Consider the following 19,234-nt stretch of genomic DNA (forward strand, 5'->3'; position numbering starts at 1 on the left):
AAAAAGAGAAGCATAATTAGTACTTCAAAACACCGTGACTAAGACCCACTACCTCTTAATGGCATGCAAAACTTGGCAACTGATCATGAAGTCTAAAGAGGGAGAACATGGGGAAAGGGCCCAACTGATTCATTAGCAGGTCTCAGTGAGCAACACTGCCAGGATATACTTCCCTAACCAATCATATCACATATTCTATTGCCCTGTCATATCACTGCTTTACTTACCTACAAGAATAAATAAGAAAAAGCAAAAGCCAGTTCCTAGTTTTTTGAAATCAAGTTTCATTTTAAAGCCAAGTATGACAACCCACTCAGAGGCCTCTATAAGACCAGAAATATCCTATCTCAAAATGGCTGATTTCAAAAGTGAAAGGGCCCAGAAACGCATGGGGGAATGTTTCCTAATAAACACCCGAAATCTCGCCAACTAAGAAGCCGTAAAAATAAAAAAGATGTGCATGTCTCAGTGGCTCAGAGGTCCCACTACTCCCACCAGAAAATTACATAATAGAGCATTTACTTCTCACTTACCTGATCAAACATATCAGATTGACTTAGTTCAGTTTTAAAGTCAGCAGATCCAGCTAAAACGAGACCAGCCACATTCACTTTGTCCCCAGAAATAAACAGCTGCACAGCAGTCTCAGCTACTTTCCGAACATAGTTATGTCGCTTTTCCATTCTTAAACGGGCAAAACGCAAAGCTGACTGACCTCCTCTACCTTTGACACAAAAGTGGCGAGGAAAAAGTAAATTATTAAGAAGTACAAGATGTCTTGCTAATTAAAAACTAAATAAATAATCATGCTATCATCCCTCAAAAAGGACAGAGAAAAATCACCATCTCCTTAACTAAATATTTGGCATAAACCTTTACTTGTTTTCAGAGAGTGAGTACTAATTCTCCTGTCAAAAGAAGAGCCATAAGCACCACTGAGTCATTTCATGATGTTTCTCCCATCATCTGGACTTACCACCCACACCCCCATTATACTATCTGTTCCCTTACTGCTAGATATAAAGCAATGGGCTCATGTTCTCTTCCTATATTACCATGTTTCTTTGGGAGATCCACAGTGAATTTGTGCAGGACTTCTCTTGTGTTCCCTTGGAGTGTGCCAAAAAGTGCACCACTACCATCTATTACAATGAAGCCAAATTTGCTGTCATCTGAAAGTAGTGCTGTAAGTGCCTGAAAAACAAACACAAGTACCATACAATAAATCTCAAACTTTTGATAAGGTCATGATAACTCTGAAAGGACACTGCACTCAATATGGTATGAATACCACAGGAAGACCATTTTATGGAGTAATTTATAGACTTCAGCTATAAATATGAAACTCAGAGACAATTTTGAATTTCTGATGCAGGAAAAAGCCAATGATATTGATGTGAAGCTTTTCAACAAAACTGACCTGGGTACATGATTATAAAACCCAGAGTTATAGGGCTTAAATTCTCCCTAATCCTTGATTTGATTTAGACTGATGTTAGTCTATGAACACAATATTCAAATTAAAAGTTTAACCTAAAAAAGTTGAATTTCTGTTACCATTAGTAACCCCAGCATTATTAGGCAGTATTCATCATAGCAAATATCTTGTAAATCAACTCTAGAGTGGGAGTACATGAGTACAAAACCAAGAAATGGTCTATATAAAGATCTACTTTGGAAACATTTAATTCCTATGTCTTAAGCATCATTAATAATATCAAGATACAAAACTCAATTAAAAAATGTTTAATTATCTCTAGGAAGGGAGAAGAGTAGATAGAAACATTAATGAGAAACATCATTGATCAGCTTACCTCCTGCAAGGCCCCCACTGGGAACTGAGTCTGCAACCTGGGCATGTGTCCTGACTGAAATCAAACTGTGACCTGGGTCCTGAGTCAATGCTCAACCACTGAGCCACACCAGTCGAGCCAAAACTCAATTTTATTTTAGAGGTGGTATAGCTAATGATTATGAGTTTTTATGGGGGAAAACCCTCCTTCTACGTTAGCAGTATATCCCCCATATTTCTGCCTCCTGAAAAAGCAAATATTTAAACAGTCCTGGGATTCGTATAAACATTTTCATGATGGACTTTGAATACTATAGGCTTGTTAGATGACTTGCTAGATGGTAGCCTCTTTAGAGCTAAGAAATTACCCATTCCATTTTAACTAAGGGAGAAAACAGCCTCTTCAAAAATTGACTAGAAAGCAGATTAATCACTAAAAATCAATCTTTAACCAAATTATGCTTGATAATTAGCATTGACATAAATATTGCACGTGTTAAAATTTTTGCTTTACTGAAATGCTGTTAGGTGGCCTGATTAATGCCAAGTTTTTAACAAGTTTGCTCATCATGGAATACACTTATTCCTCATAAAAAGGTATAATTATCCTGATTAAATAGGACATAAGTTGTGCTATGCAATGTGCCACATTCACATCTTGTTACTGACATATCAACTAAAGAAAAAAATAAAGCTAGTAAGAATAAACGGCACCTTGGAAGAGGAAACTAACTTAGTAAGTAAGCTAAAGCTAGAAAATATGTGTACCAGGTACTATTTAATTTAGTAAGATACAAAATTTGCTTTCATCAAATCAGATCTAGTAAGTGGGATAGGGTGGCCGAGAGCCGCCCAATGAAGATTTTGCCAGAAGAATGTGATACCCAAGAGAAGAACAGTCTCAACATCTATGCACCAACCAAGACCCAACTTGAAGTGCGCTTCCTGTCAAATGAGCAAAAACCATCCACTGTAAACTGAATTGCCAAATGTCAGTTCTAATTCCATTGTAGAGATTTTCCCCTAGGTCAGTGGTCGGCAAACTCATTAGTAAACAGAGCCAAATATCAATAGTACAACGATTGAAATTTCTTTTGAGAGCCAAATTTTTAAAATTTAAACTATATAGGTAGGTAACATTGTTATTAACTTAATTAGGGTACTCCTAAGGCTTAGGAAGAGCCACACTCAAGGGGCCAAAGAGCTGCATGTGGCTCGCAAGCCGTAGTTTGCCGACCTCGGCCCTAGGTTGACGAAAGGCAAAAGACTGAACTAGGAGCCAGCTGTGAATTCTTGATTGTTCTATTGTTGACTGATTTAGGTCACTCTAATGAGGTTTCCTTTCTGCCCTAACATTCATCTTATGGCAGCTCTGTCACTCAAAAGTTTTATAGCGAAAAAAAAGAAAGCTCTTAAAGTCTTGTTAGTAAAGATTTTATAATTTGTGAGCATGAACACAAAGAGTTCAAGGAATACAGGCAAGCATCATAGGTACAAAGGGAGAAAAAGAGATCAGGTAGCCAATTATTTCTTCACCTGTAGTTATCCAAATCAACTTAGCACTTTCCTCAAACATGGTCAATGATCATGTCTTTCAGCGTGTCATAATAAAGATAAACTCTTCTATTTTTTTTGAAAATACCCACCCTTAAAATGATACAATGATTCAAAAAACAGTCTTGCAATTCCTCAAAAAGTTATACATAGTTACCATAGGATCCAGAAATTCCACTCTTAGGTATATACTACCCTCAGTGAAAACATGCTCATACAAAAACGTGTTCATGTATCCCTGGCCAGTGTGCTCAGTTGGTTGAGCATCATCCCATGCACCAAAAGGTCACTGTTTCGATTCCTGGTTAGGGCACATGTCCAAGTTGCAAGTTTGGTCCCCTGTTGGGAAGTATTTGGGAGGCAACTAATATTTCTCTCTTAAAAAAAGCCCACAAAACAAAAACAATAAAAACATTAAAACACACACAAATCTTGTACATGTATGTTCAAAGCAGCATTATTCATAATACCTAAATAGTGGGAATGCAAATGCCCATAAACTGATGGATAAATAAAATGTAGCAAATATCTGGCAATAAAAAGGATGAAGTACAGATTCAATACCACAACATAGCCCTAGCAGGTTTGGCTCAATGGATGGAGTGTCCGGGCTGTGGACTGAAGGGCTGCAGGTTTGATTCTAGTCAAGGGCACATGTCCGGGTTGCAGGCTCAATCCTTGGGGAGGGGAGGGATGGGAGGGGTTGTGCAAGAGGTAGCCACCGATCAATGATTCTCTCTCATCACTGATGTTTCTCTCTCTCCCTTCCTCTCTGAAATCAATAATTTCCAGAGGATGAGGCCCAGAAATCAGGATTTTAAAAAGATTCCCAGGTGATTCTAATGTGCAGCCAAGGTTGAGAACCACTGCTCTAGAGTCTAGTTGTATGATTCCATTCATATGAAATGCCAATATAAGCAAATCTACAGAGATAGAAATAGATTAGTGGTAGCAGAGAGAGGAGGGATCTTGGTGTGTTTGTGGGAATGAGAATTCTCTCATTGCTGATGTTTCTGTCCCGCCCCCCCCTCCCCCTTCCTCTCTGAAATCACAGAGAATGGGAGTGATTAATAGGTATGGGGTTTCTTTTGGGGGTGATGAAAATCGTCTGTACTTGAACTTCTTACCTCTGTATGGAATTTGTTGTCACACAGATACAATGATGTATTAATTGGTTTGAAAGGTTCAAAGTCAATGTTGACTTTCTTTTCCTTTCCTTCTTCTGTTACAATTGTACCACAGTAAACAACCAGGCCATTTGGAGGTACTGCAAAAAAAAAACACACCACATTACAATTTCTCTACAAGAACCCACAGCTAATTCCTCCTCATAGAAAATTATTCCACAGTCTACAATCCCTGCCCTTTAAATCCTAATTTAAATAAAGCAGAAATATCTACAAATCTCTCAGGCAGAATTCTATCCTGGAATTTGAAACTTACTTGAGATGTTTAATACTACTACTACTTAACTTTCAAAAAATAACTTGAAAAAGGGGGTTAAATTCCAAGGTCAAAGGGACACTTCTGAAAGGAAACACTACTGACCAAAAGCCTAAAGGCAGGATCCAAGTGGAAAATATAACCAATACAAACAAAGCAGAGGAGAAAAATGATCAAGCTCCAGATTACCTTTTTTTTTCTTTTACAAACAGTAGTTTATTTTTAATGTTTGAGGAACCACCACAGTTTTCCAAAGCAACTGTATTATTTTACATTCCTATCAGCAATGCACAAGCATTCCAATTTTTCCACATCTCACCAAGGCTTGCTATTTTCTGTGATTTTTATTTTTTATAATAGACCTTTTAATGGGTGTGAAGTGGTTACTCATTGTGGTTTTGATTTGTATTTCTCTGAAAACTGGTGATGTTGAGGATCTTTTCATATTCTTTTTTTTCTTTCTTTACTTTATTAAGGTATTACATATCTGTCCTTATCCCCCCATTGCCCCCGCAACCCCCTCTTCAGATTACCTTTGTTATAAAGTTTGAGTCTTTGTTGTACAGATGTAATGGCTCCCAGGACTGAAAGGCGGTTTACTCGTGACTTAATGTTAGACGCAGTTCCAAACTCATCTGCTAACATTTTTGCTACTCGTGAAATCTGGTCTTTGGGAGGAATGATCAATGATATCATGCTTGTGCCATTGCTGTGAAAGAAAGAATAACACCAGAGGTTCAAGTACCACATAAGAGTTTAAATTCATGTGAGATTCCCCTAAAATAGTAGAAATAGATCACTCTCAAAGTGACCAGGAAGGTAGAGACTACAACAGTGTAATCAAAGGATACCCAGAGATACAACACACACTTCCCTTAAAATATAGCTCTTAATTTTGACTGTACAAAAATCACCTGGGGAGTTCATTCACCTGGTTCCTTTTCAAAAAAGGTTCCGGTAAGTTGCATTCCTTAAAGTGCTTTTCTCATCTCTGACTTTCTTCTTGGTTTCAGAAATGCAAATATAATGAGCTCTCATTAACACCCAAACAGCATGGAAAATTTCTATTTATAAGATTATTTAGATCAGGTGGACTTCATCAAAATTAAAAGTGGGCAAAGGACATGAAGGTCTAGAACAGACAACCTAGACACAGAGAAAAGAGTGATTGCCAAGGTGGAATAGGGAATGACTGCTAACGGGCATGGGAGGTTTCTTTTTGGGCTGATGAAAATTACACAGAGGTGATTGTCACACAACTTTGAAGAAACAATCCAGTGAATTGCACACTTTAAAAAGGGGTAGGCCAGCCCTAGCTGGTTTGGCTCAATGGTTGGAGTGTTGGCTTGAGGACTGAAGGGTCCTGGGTTCAATTCCGGTCAGGGGCACATGCCCGGGTTATGGGCTCAATCCCCGATGGGGGGCATGCAAGAGGTTGCTGATCAGTGATTCTCTCTCATTGCTGATGTTTCTGTCTCTCCACACCCCTCCCCCCCGCCTTCCTCTCTGAAATCAATAAAAATGTTTAAAATAAAAAAATAAAAAGCGGTAGGCCAGGACACATACCACAGGAGTAACGTGCTGGTCGGAGCACCTGTCCCCTGGTGGTCAGGGCGTGTCATAGTGACTGGTTGTATGAACGGCCAGACACTTAGCATATTAAGCTTTTGTTATATATGATTTTCATATACATTTTACTAATTTTCTTTTTAAAATATATTTTATTGATCTTTTATAGAGAGGAAGAGAGAGGGATAGAGAGTTAGAAATATTGATGAGAGAGAAACATCAATCAGCTGCTTCCTGCACACCCCCCACTGGGGACGTGCTTGTAACTAAGGTACATACCCTTGATCGGAATCGAACCTGGGACCCTTCAGTCCGCAGGCCGGTGCTCCATCCACTGAGCCAAACCGGTCAGGGATACCAATTTTCTTTAATCTCTGACATTTCTATTATAGAGAAAGGGCGAATAGCGCTATTAAAATAGTTCTTCTAATTAATTTCCTTTCAGTGTGCACGAATCTGTGCACCAGGCCACTAGCTTAAAAAATATTTTTAAAAAATGACCACGATAAGTTTAATCATTGTAAGTATTAGTATCATGTGGAAACAGGTTAGCCTCTTTTTTTGTTTTTTTGTTTTTGTTTTGCCCTAGCCAGTTTGGCTCAGTGGATAGAGTGTCGGCCTGCGGACCAAAGAGTCCCGGGTTTGATTCTGGTCAAGGACACTTACCTTGGTTACAGGCTCCTCCCTGACCTGGGCCCTGGTCAGGGCTTCTGCAGGAGGCAACCAATAGATGTGTTTCTCTCACATCGATGTTTCTCCCTCTAAAAATCAATGGAAAAATATCCTCGGGTGAGAATTAACAACAAAAAACCCCAATGACAACAATTTTTTTTCTTATTGATTTGAGAGAGAGAGAAAAAAGAGAAGAGAGAGAAACACTGATTTGTTGTTCCACTTACTTATGTACCCATGGGTTGGTTCTTTTATGTGCCCTGACCAGGGATCAAAACAGAAATCTTGGTGTATGGGGACGACACTCTCACCAACTGAGCTACCTAGCCAGAGCAAGGGTGTTTTTGGATAAACTGGGAAGGCTGTCAAAAACGCCTAAGGGTCCTAGCTGGTTTGGCCCAGTGGATACAGCATCGGTCTGCAAACTGAAAGGTCCGGGTTCGATTCCAGCCAAGGGCATATGCCTGGGTTGTGGGCTTGCAGGGGGAAGCCGATCAATGATTCTCTCATATCATTGATGTTTATACCTCTCTATCCCTCTCCCTTCCTCTCTGAAATCAATAAAAAACCAAACCAAACAAACAAACAAACAAACACCTAATGGCCGTGGCTGGTATGGCTCAGTTGGTTGAGCATTTGTCCAGTGCACAGAGATTGCTGCTTCAATTCCCAGTTGCGGCTCCATCCCTAAATGGGGGTGGGGGTGGGGTGCAGGAGGCAGTCAATTAATGCCCCCCCCCCCACTCTTCCTCTTTAAAATCAACAAAAACACATTAAAAACAAAGGTACTACTAAGGCCCAGCTGGAGTGGCTCAGTTGGTTGAAAATTGTTCTGTGCACCAAAAGGTTGCTGGTTAGAACGGAAGGCAACTGATAGATGTTTCTCTCTTACCTCTCCCCCCACCCCTTCCTCTCTCTAAGCATGTCCTCGGGCAAGGATTTAAAATAAATTAATAAATAAAATGTCTCAGCTTAAAACAAACAAACAAACAAACAAACAAACAAACAGCCGAACTTTCCACTAATTACATACATCCAGTGTCCAGTAGAAGTTGCCAAGAAAAAGAAACTAGAAAGATGGATACATCATCAAGTCAAATGGCTTATGTGCCAAGTGACTAATAAAAAGAACTGAAGAAGCACAGTCAGGGGAACAATAACAACATTAGAAGAAACCCCTATATTAGCTTTGTCATAGGACCTCATTTACACAAGATCCTGCCTTCTGAAAGTTTTCTCCTAGTGGTAAATCACACAGGTCCTCTGGTCAGATGCATTCTTTACAAGTAAACAAACTGGCTTGCTATCTGGTCCTTCCACTATCAAAACAGTTAGTTCTGTCCTGGCCTGTGTCCCTCACTGCTTAGAGCATGGGCCCTTGAAGCAAAGGGTCGTGAGTTTGATCCCTGCCCCCTAGCCAGGGCATGTGCCGGAGGCAACCAGTCGATGTGTAAGAAGACATAAATGTCTGTCTCTCCCTCTCTCCTACTCTCTGAAAAGCAAAGGAAAAAAATATCAGGTGAGGATTAACAACAGCAAAAAACAAAGCAAAACAAAAAGTTAGTTTCAGATTGTCAGCTCATGTTATAGCTCCAAATGTTGGTGTTTCTACTCAAAATCTAGAGGGCTGGTTCACAACCTTTGTGATCCTTTCCCCAAGTTGATTAATGACAATATGGTGTTTGCTCTGCTGCCACCCCTTGGATAGGGGAGCAAGCAATTCTAGTCAAACCAACAAATGTATGATATGTAGCTTCAGTTGTCATCAAACACAAGTAAAGTGATCATAAAACAAAGCTCTTTCCAAGATACACCTCATATGACATAAATCTCCAAAATACCAAACCTGACCCATAGTTATTTATCTACATAAATGTTCTTTCCAATATTCAAATCAAGCTAAAATTTCAATGCAGTGGTGACAAACCAGAGTGATCCAGAACAATCCCTTGCTTGTGTGTGCATACACATGTGTGCATATGTAGACAGATAGACACACACACACACTCCTATTAAGTCAGGCGTATTGCTCTCTAAACTTCTTAATTTTCACAGCATAACCACATTAAAGGAACTTTAAAAACTAGGACAAAGTGCTAAAAATCAAAAGATCAGACATAAATAAAATTCTACCCGTGGCCTCGTTCCAGTTTTTGAACTAGATGGAAAAAGAATTCCAAATGAAACGAATGTATCTTTTATTACAAAAAAGAAAAAAAGAAGCTCTTTACAGTCAATGAGTGTTCTTTGGACCCTATTTTTAAGCTCTCATATGCAACAAACTGCTTTTCTTCCAATTTATCTTTCTAGGTTTCTAAAGAGGGATTTCCAAAAAACTTTTCTGATAATTCTTTCTGGAGTTATGTTAAACTCCATAGGCTGAGAGAGAGAAAAGGAATTTGTTCTGGGAGTGGCTGGAAACATTTAACTTCAAATACAGTCTCCATGGTTGGCAAACTGCGGCTCGCGAGCCACATGCGGCTCTTTGGCCCCTTGAGTGTGGCTCTTCCTAAGCCTTAGGAGTACCCTAATTAAGTTAATAACAATGTACCTACCTATATAGTTTAAGTTTAAAAAATTTGGCTCTCAAAAGAAATTTCAATCGTTGTACTGTTGATATTTGGCTCTGTTGACTAATGAATTTGCTGACCACTGGTCTAGACTGTAGGTGCCACCTACCTGTCTCTACACAGGGATTGTCAACTTATGCAAATGTACAATATGAAAATATATAAGATAGGGAAAATGAAAGACAGATAAGTTTGAATACTGACTTTCCTGGCTTGTACTTCCTTTCAGATGAACAATTCTCAAGAGCATTTTTCTTCATCCTAGAGGCTCCTGGAAATCTTTAGGGACCAAGGGAGTTATTTCTCAAAAGGGCTCAATTTCTAAATGCTGATGTGCTCTGATTTACAGAGTAGTTTCCTAGGAGATGAAACTAGCAAAAAAGGTAATCAGTAGGGAATGGAATGAGAAGGGGCTCCAAGGATAGCAGAAGCAATGGTTCATAACTTAGGAAACAAACAGGCACCAAAGCACCCCAGGATGGAACATTTGGGAGAATTTGAGATCTTGCTCCCTGGTATATGTTGTCAGTATGGCTCAAATAAACGCCTAAACTAAAAAAACAAACAAAAAAGATGGAAAATTTGAGGATAGAGAAGATGTTGGGACAAAATAATGGAGGGAACCCAAAATGCCTGAAGGAAATCCTTAAAGCAAATAACCATGTGGAGGACAAAGCAAGATCTTAAAAAAAGCAGCTACTGTCCAGGTGGTGTGGCTCAGTGGTTGGGCGTCAACCCACAAACCAAGAGGTCCTTGGTTCGATTCACGGTCAGGGCACATGCACAGGTTGTGGGCTCAATCCCCAGTTGGGGGCATGCAGGAGGCAGCTGATCAATGTTTCTCTCTCATTGAAGTTTCTATCTTTCTATCCCTCTCCTTTTCTCTCTCTATAAAAGCAATAAAACATTTTAAAAAGCATATTAAAAAAAAAGATAAGCGATGATTTACTTTCTACCATAGATAGGTTAATAATATATAGGCATTTCTTTTTTAAAAAAATATATATTTTTATTTATTTCAGAGAGGAAGGGAGAGGGAGAGAGAGATAGAAACATCAATGATGAGAATCATTGATTAGCTGCCTCTTGCACGCCCCCCACTGGGGACCAAGCCAGCAACCCAGGCATGTTCCCTTGACCAGAATCGAACTTGGGACCCTTCAGTCCACAGGCCAATGCTCTATCCACTGAGCCAAACCAGCTAGGGTGATATAGGCATTTCTTAAGTAACTTTACTGAAGAGTCACCAGAGTTGGGCAACCTTCCACTCACATCCAAGTAACTTCTACAGGGGACAAAGTAGTGAAGATACCAAAGAACATAATCTTGTTATAGGATTCCAACTAAATAGTGGTTCAGCTGTCTGGCTGGAGTGGTTCAGGTGGTCGAGTGTTGTCCTGTGTACTGAAAGGTTGCAGGTTGAGGGTGCATATGGGAGGCAACTGATGGAAGTCTCTCTCTCAGATTGAGGTTTCTCTCTCTCTGGAAAAAAAAAAGGTTCAGAAGTGTAGCTTGCCAAAAACTTGTTTGATAAATCTCTACCAAGTTGCTTAATATGAAACACTACTCCAAATTAGTCTTGGCCTCTTACTCCTGAATTTTGACTAATGTTCAAAAAATTACCTTTCACTAGTTTTCCTTTGTGACTTTCCCTAGCTCATCCGAGGGAAACACCGTCTGGGGGTAACCTTTACTGAATTCATCTTTATTATAAGACACCTGACCGGTAAAGAGGAAGTAAGTATTACTAAATAGCTTCCACTTTAGAAGTTTAAAGGCTACTTTATAATTTCTGATGTTTTGTATCTTGGGTTTAATACAAGCAGATTAAAGTTTTTCCAGGAAAGTTTCCAAACACAATAAATACTCACTCTACAGGCAAGCCAATCAAATCAAAGTTGTTAAACCAGTTTGTGTAAACACCAAAATAAAACCAAGGGTGCCGAATACAAATTTCATTTTAAAGTACAGTGAACAACCTCAGGAAAGCATAAGAAATAAAGCCAAGGAACTGCTGGCTACATATGCAAACTACACCCTTTTTAAGTTTTAATAGTTTTCATCCACTCTTCTGCTTTGTCACTATATCCCTTTTCCAAAACCAAAGACACTCATTCCAGAGCTAGTGAATCATCAGGGACAGCAATGATCAACATGCAGGTTGTAAAAATTTGGCAAAGGAAGACACAACATATAACAATGTGCTAATGTAAGGCTTCCAGGGACCTCTGCTCTCAACCCTTTCCCTATCAAAGAAGGGTTCATCAATGCTTCTACCCAGAGAACTAACTTCTGAGAAATAAAACAGCTGAGAGACAGGAGGAAAGAGTTGTAAATAGACTAAATATGGAGAGTAAATAAAACTAGACAACACTCAGGAAGGGAATTAAAACCAAAAACTAAAAACCATATAGCTATAGCTTTTCTTTCCCTCACTCTCAAATAGACTGTTGAAGGAAAAGTCTCTCTCTCTAGGATGGGAGGGAGGTTAGGGTAGTCCTACCGGTTACTCATCCAATCCAATGTTTCATAGCCCCTGAGCACTATGAACATGGAAATATTTGTCATTGAACTGCCATTACTGAAAGGTCTCTAAGGAAGAAAACTCAAGGTAATTAGAGCAAAGCCTAGGGCTAGGGCGCTGTGGTGTCTTTTTGTGTGTTTGTGTAACTTTAGGGAGTTCTAGCCTTTGAATACAAGGTGGCTTCTGGTGAGTCATAACAAGGAAATGTAATAGGCACTGACCTGTTAAGTATCTTTTAAAAAGTAATTATTAATTTTAGAAAGAGAAAGGGAAGAAGAAACACCAATTTGTTGTTCCATTTATTTATGTATTCATTGGATGCTTCTTGTATGTGCCCACTGAGGAGCGAACCCACAATCTTGGGATGTTGGGACAACACTCTAATCACCTGGCCAGAGGTGACCTGTAAATATCTTATGAAAGCTCATCATCAACAATGCTGAAGGACACTTTAGAATAGGTGTAAAAAAATGTGCTTCCCACCAGCTTGTCCACTGACTAATTTGCATGAGAACTCTGAATCCTTGAAAAGGTTTCTAAAAGTAAATACCAAAAAAACCCCACAAATAACCACACACACAAAAAAAATCAAAAGATCCCCTTTTCCTGTATTCTAATTCAATAGCTCTTTTGTAAAAAAAGAAAAAAGAAAAAAAAAGATTTCAGAGAGGAAGGGAGAGAAAGATACAAACATCAATAATGAGAGAGAATCATTGATCAGCAGCCTCCTATACACCCCCTACTGGGGATTGAGCCCGAAACCCAGACATGTGCCCTGACCAGGAATTGAACTGTGACCTCCTGGTTCATAGGTCGATGCTCAGACCCTGAGCCAGGTCTAATTCAATAGCTCTTAAATAGGGAGCATGAGGTTGGTAACTGTGGGTGAGAGGGAATCTCAATTTTCAAATAGATTGATTCAAGTAGAATCAGAAAAATTCTAATGCATAACTAGGATTGAGAATCAATGTGTTGGACTTGCTTCCTACACCTTTAAGCAAGAAGTCTTGGCCTGCTGAAGCTAGAGAGATTCTATGACTTCTCCTCCCCTCCTAAGAAGAAATTCACAGAGCCCACTTGATTGCAGGTGAGCTGCTGTCATTTACCCCAGCACTAACAACCAGTGAATTGTCAAGGCTCAGAGATGTCCGTATTTTTCCAGGTAGAACATTCATTCCCCATGAAATGCCCTGCCATCCATCTCATCATCCCCACATAATAGAATTACTTTTAGGCTTGGGCCAGACTGCCTACTACAGGGGTGGGCAACCCCTGGCACGTGTGCCAAATATGGCACGCCAGTAACTTTTGCTGGCACGCGAAACCCTCTCTTATAATCTTCCATTTACAATTTTTTTCTTAATATCGACTTTTTTATTTTTCAGATAAATTCAGTGTAGGTGCATCTTAGATAAATAAATAATTTTACATAACAAGTTATCTTAAAGACCATAGACATGGATTGACAAGAGAGGGGAAGAGCAATTTCTATGCCTCTGCCTTAACTCTCCCTGCCTTCCTAGATCCAACCAGTGTTTTGGTTTCATCCACATACGCCTGTGAATCTTTGTTCTCAGTGATGAATTTTGTTAAGTCTCGTAATAGGAGTAGCCTGACGGATCAAAGTAGCTCGTGCATATCTCTGAAGGTCACGAAATATAAACCTGATGTAAAATCTGTCATAGTGATGCAGCAGCAAAAGTCCCACTGATAATATCAAACGGAGTCATAAAGTTTTCTGTCGGACTATCAGTGTACATGTATACATTAAAAAATAAATGTATTTTTCATCATCATTTACTGTGTTTTTGTCGCTCGAATGAATTTTATTATTTCTTCAAGGTTCTTTACATACGTACACCTTAAGAGATATCAAGCAGGCGTAACATGTTCTAAAAAAATTAGGGTTGGCACGCAGAAGAATTTTGAGTCAGAGATTTTGGTTTTGGCATGCACTCACAAAAAGGTTGCCCACCCCTGGCCTACTATAGTCTCTGGTTGGGATTTAAAGTATATGCTCTCCACCCTAACCCGTTTGGCTCAGTGGATAGAGCGTCGGCCTGTGGACTCAAGGGTCCCAGGTTCGTTTCCAGTCAAGGGCATGTACCTTGGTTGCAGGCACATACCCAGTAGGGAGTGTGCAGGAGGCAGCTGAACGATGTTTTTCTCTCATCAATGTTTCTAACTCTCTATCCCTTTCCTTTCCTCTCTGTAAAAAATCAATAAATATATTAAAAAAAAAAAAGTATATGCTCTCCAAGAAGCTTTTCATCTCAATGTCTGATGACTAGTCTGAGGATATGGATGGCTAAGCTTGCCATCCTATACCCTTTTCAGGCCCACGAAGCTTAACTTAAACCTCAGTTGCCCTGGCCAGCTCAGTTGGTTGGGCATCGTCCCATACACCAAAAAGGTTTGATCAGGGTTTGATTCCTGGTCGGCCCGTATGGGAGGCAACTGATCAATGTTTTCTTTCTTTTTTTTTTTTTTTAAATATATTTTATTGATTTTTTACAGAGAGGAAGGGAGAGGGATAGAGAGTTAGAAACATCAATGAGAGAAACATCGATTCAGCTGCCTCCTGCACACTCCCCACTGGGGATGTGCCCGCAACCAAGGTACATGCCCTTGACTGGAATCGAACCTGGGACCCTTCAGTCTGCAGGCCGACGCTCTATCCACTGAGCCAAAGCGGTCAGGGCCTGATCAATGTTTTCCTCTCACATCAGTGTTTCCCTTCCTCTCTAAAATCAATAAAAACATACCCTTGGTTGAGTATTAAAAACAAAAAACAAAAATGAGACTAAAGCAATCTTTTTTATATGGGTTGAATATGGGAACAGAAAGGTGGTTATGAGTTAGCAAAGGTTTTAGAATCAGACAGATTTGGGTTCATGTTCTGTCCTATCTGTGTGACCTACAGCAAATTACACAAATCTCTTTGGGCCTCAGTTTCTACTTAGTTTACAAGGTCATGAGGATTCTGTTAAGATAATATATATCAAATGCCTAGCATGAATAGTAGATAGTGTTCACTAAATGGTAACTAGATGGAACTCTAGCTCCTTGTGCCCTAGCCCCCTGACCTTTAATGGTATCGGTCAGAAAGAATTATCATCAAAGCATAGAAAAAAGGTAGTTAGGTGGTGCTGAAGTCAATCTAAGGAGAGAGGGGGGGAGGGGGGGGGAGAGAGAGAGAGAGAAATGTTGACCTTGTGGCAGGTGATCACCTTTACTGGATCAGAGGACTTGCCAAATCTTCCAATAGAACAAGAGTACCAAGCCAAAAATATAGTTCAAAATAATATGGCCAGCCCTAGCTGGTTTGGCTCAGTGGATAGAGCATCAGCCTGTGGCCTGAAGGGTCTCGGGTTTGATTCCGGTCAAGGGCACTTGCCCTGGTTTCGAGCTTGATCTCCAGTGGGAGGCAGCCAATCAATGATTCTCTCTCATCATTGGTGTTTTTCTCTCTCTCTCCTTCTCCCTTCCTCTCTGAAAGCAATAAAAAAGAAAACAATATGGCTAGAACACCAGAAACTGTTTTTAAGTATGTCATAAGGGAGTGAAATTCATTCTCCTCTAAAACTTTAAATAGTTATATTATACAAAAGCTTAAATGGCTTTAGCTTACAGTTATGGAATGGGTTCTGTATTTTGATAAACCCAGAATCAGTCACTTCAAAGGTGTGACCTGTTTTTTCTTCCACCAAGGATCAATAAAACAACACATTGCTTACAGTAGGTCTATATAAGCCTCTTTTTTTTTTTAATATATTTTATTGATTTTTTACAGAGAGGAAGGGAGAGAGATAGAGAGTCAGAAACATCGACGAGAGAGAAACATCGATCAGCTGCCTCCAGCACATCTCCTACTGGGGATGTGCCCGCAACCCAGGTACATGCCCTTGACCGGAATCGAACCTGGGACCTTTCAGTCCGCAGGCCGACGCTCTATCCAGTGAGCCAAACCGGTCTTGGCAATATATAAGCCTCTTGAGGGCAGAAATCATTTTAGCACACAGTGAACACTCAAACATTTGATGAATGAATAAATGGTTAATTCCTAACATAAAACAACCTCTATGCTAGAGGACAGAATAAATCAGTTGTCCCAAAATTTTTCAGTAGAAAGTTTATAAAGCTTATTTTAGTATCATCCTCAGCAGGATTACTCAGTTATCTAAAACCAAAATGTATATATCTAATGGGCATTACTTTTTCTACAAGTACAGACATTTACTTCATCTTAAAAGAATTATAACAACTTCACAAAATTAACCTAGTGGAATATTCCACCAGGGAAGCAACAGAAGCTGGAAAATTTCTCTAGTGTTCTCACATCAGTGCAAAGTCAGGAGATACCAATCACAACCAGCAGTAGAGACTCATTACCAGTGTTCTACACAGGACTCTATAAATGAAAATCCAGCTCCTATCTTTTTTGACCACTATGTAAATACTATTCAAATAAAACGAAGCCATAGACTTCCTGTTAATCTTTCTAATACACAAATTAGCTTCTGGGGAGGGGTTTAAAGCAAGTTATTCCCCTCACTTGCTTTGTGGATTCTCATTAGAAACGAGTATGTTCAGTACCCAAGTTTTTTCTAGGACAGACTTGCAAACAGCATGCCTGTTTCCCTTTTATCTTTGCTCCTGGGTCTCAGCACAGCTGCTCCTTCTGGTAAACTCCAATCTCCTCGGACAAGAGTCTTTCTTTCAGAAAAGAATGGGAGATCTTTCTATTCAGAAATACTAATCAAAGAGCAAGGCAGTATGGAATGTTAGGATCACAGGCTTCAAAGTCAGAAAAGTACAAACAGAATCTAGCACTGTCCCTTACTATACTTCAATTTCTTACATCTCACCTGGCCAGCATGGCTCAGTGGTTGAGTGTTGACCTATGAACCAGGAGGTCAGGGTTTGATTCCCGGCTGGGACACTTGCCTGGGTTGCAGGCTCAATCCCCAGTGTGGGGTATGCAGGAGGCAGCTGATCAATGATTTTCTCTCATCACTGATGTTTCTATTTCTCCCTCTCCCTTCCTCTCAGAAATCAATATATCTATATATCTATATATCTATCTTTTGGTATCTGACAATGTCCAACATATTTATTCAAGACCTGAATTATCTGCTTATACTATACCTCCTTCAATGTGTACTGTGTTATTATGTACTTACTACTAATATGGGGCTGGAAATGGTTCATATCATCACACTAGGGTTATGTGTCAGACCACATTCTCACTGTATTACACATTTCTTACAAATGTCTATTGCCCAACTCACAACAGATGCTTGAAGTTTGTAAGCTGACTGGTTGCTAGTAAAAATTCATTTGTGGGCTTAATTTTTCATATACCTAGATGTTAGTTTGGGGAAAACAATATAATTTAAAAGGCCACAGACAGAGCGTGAAAAGACAAATTTTAAAAAATTTTTTTAATTGATTTCAGAGAGGAAAGGAGAGGGATAGATAGAAACATCAATGATGAGAATCACTGACGTGCTGCCTCCTGCATGCCCCCTACTGGGGATCAAGCCTGCAACCCGGGCATGTGCCCTGTGTGACCTCCTGGTTCACAGGTCAATGCTCAACCACCGAGTCACACCGGCAGGGCTGAAAAGACAAACTTTTGTTTTGACTAGGATCAAAGTGACCTTAGAGATTCAAATGAAAATGTGAAAACAGAAGACTTACAGAACCAGTATCTGCATGACAAGAAACAGTGTCAGGCATCTCAAAATGTCAACTCTTCTGAACTGTGTAGGAAGGATGGTGACAAGATAAAAGAGAAAGCATACATAGGACGAGAAGCCACACGTCTGAAAACTGGTGTTAAAATGAAGATATAGCCCTGGTGGGTGTGGCTCAGCTGCTTGAGCAATGTCCCCTACACTGAAAGGTCGCTGATTTGACTCCAGTCAGGGAGGCAACCAATCAATGTTTCCCTCTCTCTCAAATCAATAAAAAAAAAAATAAAAAAATAAAAAAATACAGGTCTAAAGTAAGTTGGAGGGTTGAAAAAAGAACAAAGCAAACATATAAAGAGTTATAAGGCACTTTTTACATACAAATTAAGTAGATGAAAGAGAAAGGACTGGATTAAAAAAGACAGCTTTAATGTCTATTTTAATGTTTCCATCTTTGTACCTATAAGGGAATAAAAAAATTATGGCTCTTAATTAAACTCCATTATATTTGGGTTGGGAATAAAAGCAAAACCATTCTTTTTCTTGGTTTCTATGCATTTAGATTAAAGGAAGAAAAATACACCTGTTCAGGAAAAGTGACAAAAATAAGAAAAAAGGGAATTTCCTTTTCTAACAGATAGTAGGCAAAGTTCAAAGTGTGTCCAGTGGCAATAAGATAAAGTTGTTATCAGAGGGAACTTCATTATACGCTGAGGACAGTGTCCCCAAATGAGAAACCTCATAATTTCTAACCTGATGCAAAGAAGAGCCTTGAAACTCCCTTGTCCCTTCTCCCCCTCACTGAGAGAGCAGGCTGCTGAAGAATTAAGAGCCACCTACAGAATGTATCCCAGAAGGTTCTATTCTGAGATACCTGGAGAGTAAGTTGGACTCAGAAGAAATTTCTGTTGTCCCAAATTCTCAGTTGGACAGTTCTAGCAGATCTAGGGAAAAGAGGCAAATTTCTCCTTCTGACTCTTCAATAGGATTAAAGATGATTTAGTCCTGCTATAAAACTGACATTTTACATTTTCTCACAACTGAACACGTTCCCAGCACCAGAGGCTGCTCTGGGCACATACTCAACCCCAAGCTCAAAGAAAATGGGCCCTTTGCTAAAAAGGGTCCAACTGGTGTGTGTGTGGGGGGAGAAGGTGGGAATGGGGGATAGCCACCTGTAACCCACGTTGCAATAGGCCTTAAATGGTATTCTAATTAGGTAGTCTTGCTTACCTAGGAGTGTGTCCAGAGTAGGCCTTCCTTTCCTGGAAGGATAAGTATATCTGCTACTACAATGAGAAGTCTGTCAAGAGTTGAAATTCAAAGAGAGTAATTGTTCATTAGGTTCACAGTGCATAGAACACCATGCCAGAATACAAGGGCTGTTAGGACAAGTTCAGAGTTGAGGCAGACA

The 19,234-nt window shown here is 39.7% G+C and overlaps 1 protein-coding gene and 1 long non-coding RNA gene across 3 annotated transcripts in view; one reads left to right on the forward strand and one right to left on the reverse strand.

Moving 5' to 3' along the window:
* The window catches only part of ETF1 (eukaryotic translation termination factor 1), a 33,919-nt gene that overhangs the window by 9,455 nt on the left and 5,230 nt on the right, over nucleotides 1–19,234 (reverse strand). The window contains exons 1-5 of one of the 2 annotated variants that reach the window (XM_059698518.1): nucleotides 5,721–5,768; nucleotides 5,323–5,498; nucleotides 4,474–4,613; nucleotides 1,056–1,194; nucleotides 534–724 (exon numbers count right to left, since the gene is read on the reverse strand). In XM_059698518.1, coding sequence (XP_059554501.1) covers nucleotides 534–724; nucleotides 1,056–1,194; nucleotides 4,474–4,613; nucleotides 5,323–5,485 — 633 coding nt within the window. In that variant the 5' untranslated portion in view covers nucleotides 5,486–5,498; nucleotides 5,721–5,768. Of the gene's footprint in view, nucleotides 1–533; nucleotides 725–1,055; nucleotides 1,195–4,473; nucleotides 4,614–5,322; nucleotides 5,499–5,720; nucleotides 5,769–19,234 lie in introns of those variants that run through there. The other variant, XM_059698517.1, reaches the window with a different exon arrangement.
* LOC132235706 (uncharacterized) overlaps nucleotides 9,680–19,234 on the forward strand; it is a 34,246-nt gene continuing 24,691 nt past the window's right edge. Inside the window, exon 1 of the long non-coding RNA XR_009453073.1 lies at nucleotides 9,680–9,694. This is a non-coding gene — a long non-coding RNA (uncharacterized LOC132235706). The remainder of the gene's footprint in view (nucleotides 9,695–19,234) is intronic.

The sequence above is a fragment of the Myotis daubentonii genome, chromosome 5 (assembly GCF_963259705.1).
Source record: "Myotis daubentonii chromosome 5, mMyoDau2.1, whole genome shotgun sequence".
NCBI classification, from domain to species: domain Eukaryota; kingdom Metazoa; phylum Chordata; class Mammalia; order Chiroptera; family Vespertilionidae; genus Myotis; species Myotis daubentonii.